Source organism: Sinocyclocheilus anshuiensis, unplaced genomic scaffold (genome assembly GCF_001515605.1).
Source record: "Sinocyclocheilus anshuiensis isolate Anshui unplaced genomic scaffold, SAMN03320099.WGS_v1.1 scaffold85, whole genome shotgun sequence".
NCBI classification, from domain to species: Eukaryota; Metazoa; Chordata; class Actinopteri; order Cypriniformes; family Cyprinidae; genus Sinocyclocheilus; species Sinocyclocheilus anshuiensis.
In genome coordinates, this window is record NW_015536800.1 from 1,548,152 (window position 1) to 1,550,176 (window position 2,025).

Below are 2,025 nucleotides of genomic sequence, written 5' to 3' on the forward strand. Positions count from 1 at the left end.
GACTACTACTCTTAAAAACAGATTAAGAGTAAAAATGTTAAACACTTATACCCAAAATTTAACGAAAAAAAGAATGTGATATCATAGAGAGGACCTCTGAAGACCCTCATAACTGTCAACATAAGTGTCTTAAAATATAATTTTTCCTTTTATTAACTGTAAAATGTCAAGACGAGCAACCCTTTGAAATTATTTATATATAAAATAATTATAAAATATACTAACATTTGTGACAAAATATCTTGATGTCACACTGAAAGACCTTTCACTATCATGGAATGTCTAAAAAGTTAAAATGGTAAACTTTAAACTATTTTAAGTATTTAAATTAGTTATGTGTATACTTCCATGTATTTAAAGCAAATTTTAATTACTTTTTTTTACTTAGTTACACCACACACATCATTTTTGTTGAACATGGTATACACGTTTTCCAAAACCATACATAACTAATACACAAAAAGTATATTTCTAAGAACCTGATGCGTGTTTTAAACAACATTTCAAATCTATCATCTCATCTTTCTTTATCTTGAAACTTTTTTTAATCATCGAACCATGAGCACATTAAAAACTCGACCAACCTTATTCAATATAATCTGTGGAAATTTTATTCCAAAAAGAAGTTTCAATCATTTTATTCACATTATTTTACATAAAATTACAGTAGTTCACAACATCTGTAGCATCAGGACTAAAAAGGTCACGATTTGAGAACAGCTCCAAAACATACATACCACAAGAAACATCCGTCTGACACATTTCTTACACACAAAAACAGCACTGATCCACAAAGCCAAAAATAAAGTGATGCACTAAAGAAACCAAATTAAGTACTAATTAACTATCGCTGTACCAACGTATTAATGCTCTCACAGACATGAACAAGGAAAACCACAAGTTACATTATAAAGCTTTTAGTTTGATTAGATCTCACTATTCCCAACTCATAATGAGCATTTTTATTAAACATTTCTGCAGCAGAGGTTTTTGACTTCCTAATTGCAGCTATTGTCTACTCAGACTTGTCGTCATGGAAACGTGAGAGCGTTGTTAGAGAGGTTACCAGGGTTCGTTTCCCACCAAAGGCCTTCTGATCAGTGAGCCATGGCTGCCGATGCCAGTCAAGATAGACATGCTCACACACACTCGCACGCAAGGCTTCAAACCACATCATACGCACAAACAGACCTGAGTCACTCTCTCTGTTTGCATGTGTCAGCCTCTGATCTGCTGAGCGGTCAGCGCGAGGATCCTCCTGCTCAGAACACTGTTGTGCTGTTTCAGATAATCAATCAGGTCCGCCTGCTTTTCCACTACATCCTCCAGACTGGAGCCGTCCCTGTGAAATAAACCACAGAACACATGTGCACCTGTCTGACCCATCCACAGCACTTGGGATTGAAATGTGAGTGTGTGTGCTCCTATGAAAACACTAGTCACACAGAAAATACATTGTATTTAGGGATGCCCCAGTATGGCCTGTTTTGGCCAATACAGATAACCATATACTGGTCAGTATGAGAGAAAAAAAACTGTGGAAAATGGCTTTTTATTTTAAAAACAGGTGCAAGTACAGAAAACGATCTTATATTACAACTGTTTAACTAATCTAGGCCTACTATGAACCACTGGAATGAAGAAATTATACATGCCTATGGCACAAATATATAAAAAAAAAATCTTAAAGTTAACTTGAATAAATACAACAACAACAACAACAACAACAACAAACAAAAAAACAATGCCTGTGTGACAAAAAAGATGACAGGCTCTGAGTAAACATTACATTTTTGTTATTTTAATTTTGAAAATATTCATTATTCATTCATCTTCAGTGTCACATGATCCCTCATAAATTCTTCAACTCTGCTAATTTGGTGTCAAGAAATGCACATCAAAAGAAAGGAAATTATTTGATACTATTTTTTGTAATAAAGTCACTTTTGATCAATTTAATGCATCATTGCCGAAGTATTTAAAAAAAAAAAAAAAAAAAAAAAAAAAATTAACGGCCCCCAAATT

At 33.6% G+C, this 2,025-nt stretch overlaps 1 protein-coding gene across 1 annotated transcript in view; it reads right to left on the reverse strand.

Moving 5' to 3' along the window:
- Positions 1–605: 605 nt before the first annotated feature.
- The window catches only part of LOC107656254 (transmembrane protein 192-like), a 12,997-nt gene continuing 11,577 nt past the window's right edge, over positions 606–2,025 (reverse strand). Inside the window, exon 6 of the mRNA XM_016444013.1 lies at positions 606–1,342. Coding sequence (XP_016299499.1) covers positions 1,219–1,342 — 124 coding nt within the window. The 3' untranslated portion in view covers positions 606–1,218. The remainder of the gene's footprint in view (positions 1,343–2,025) is intronic.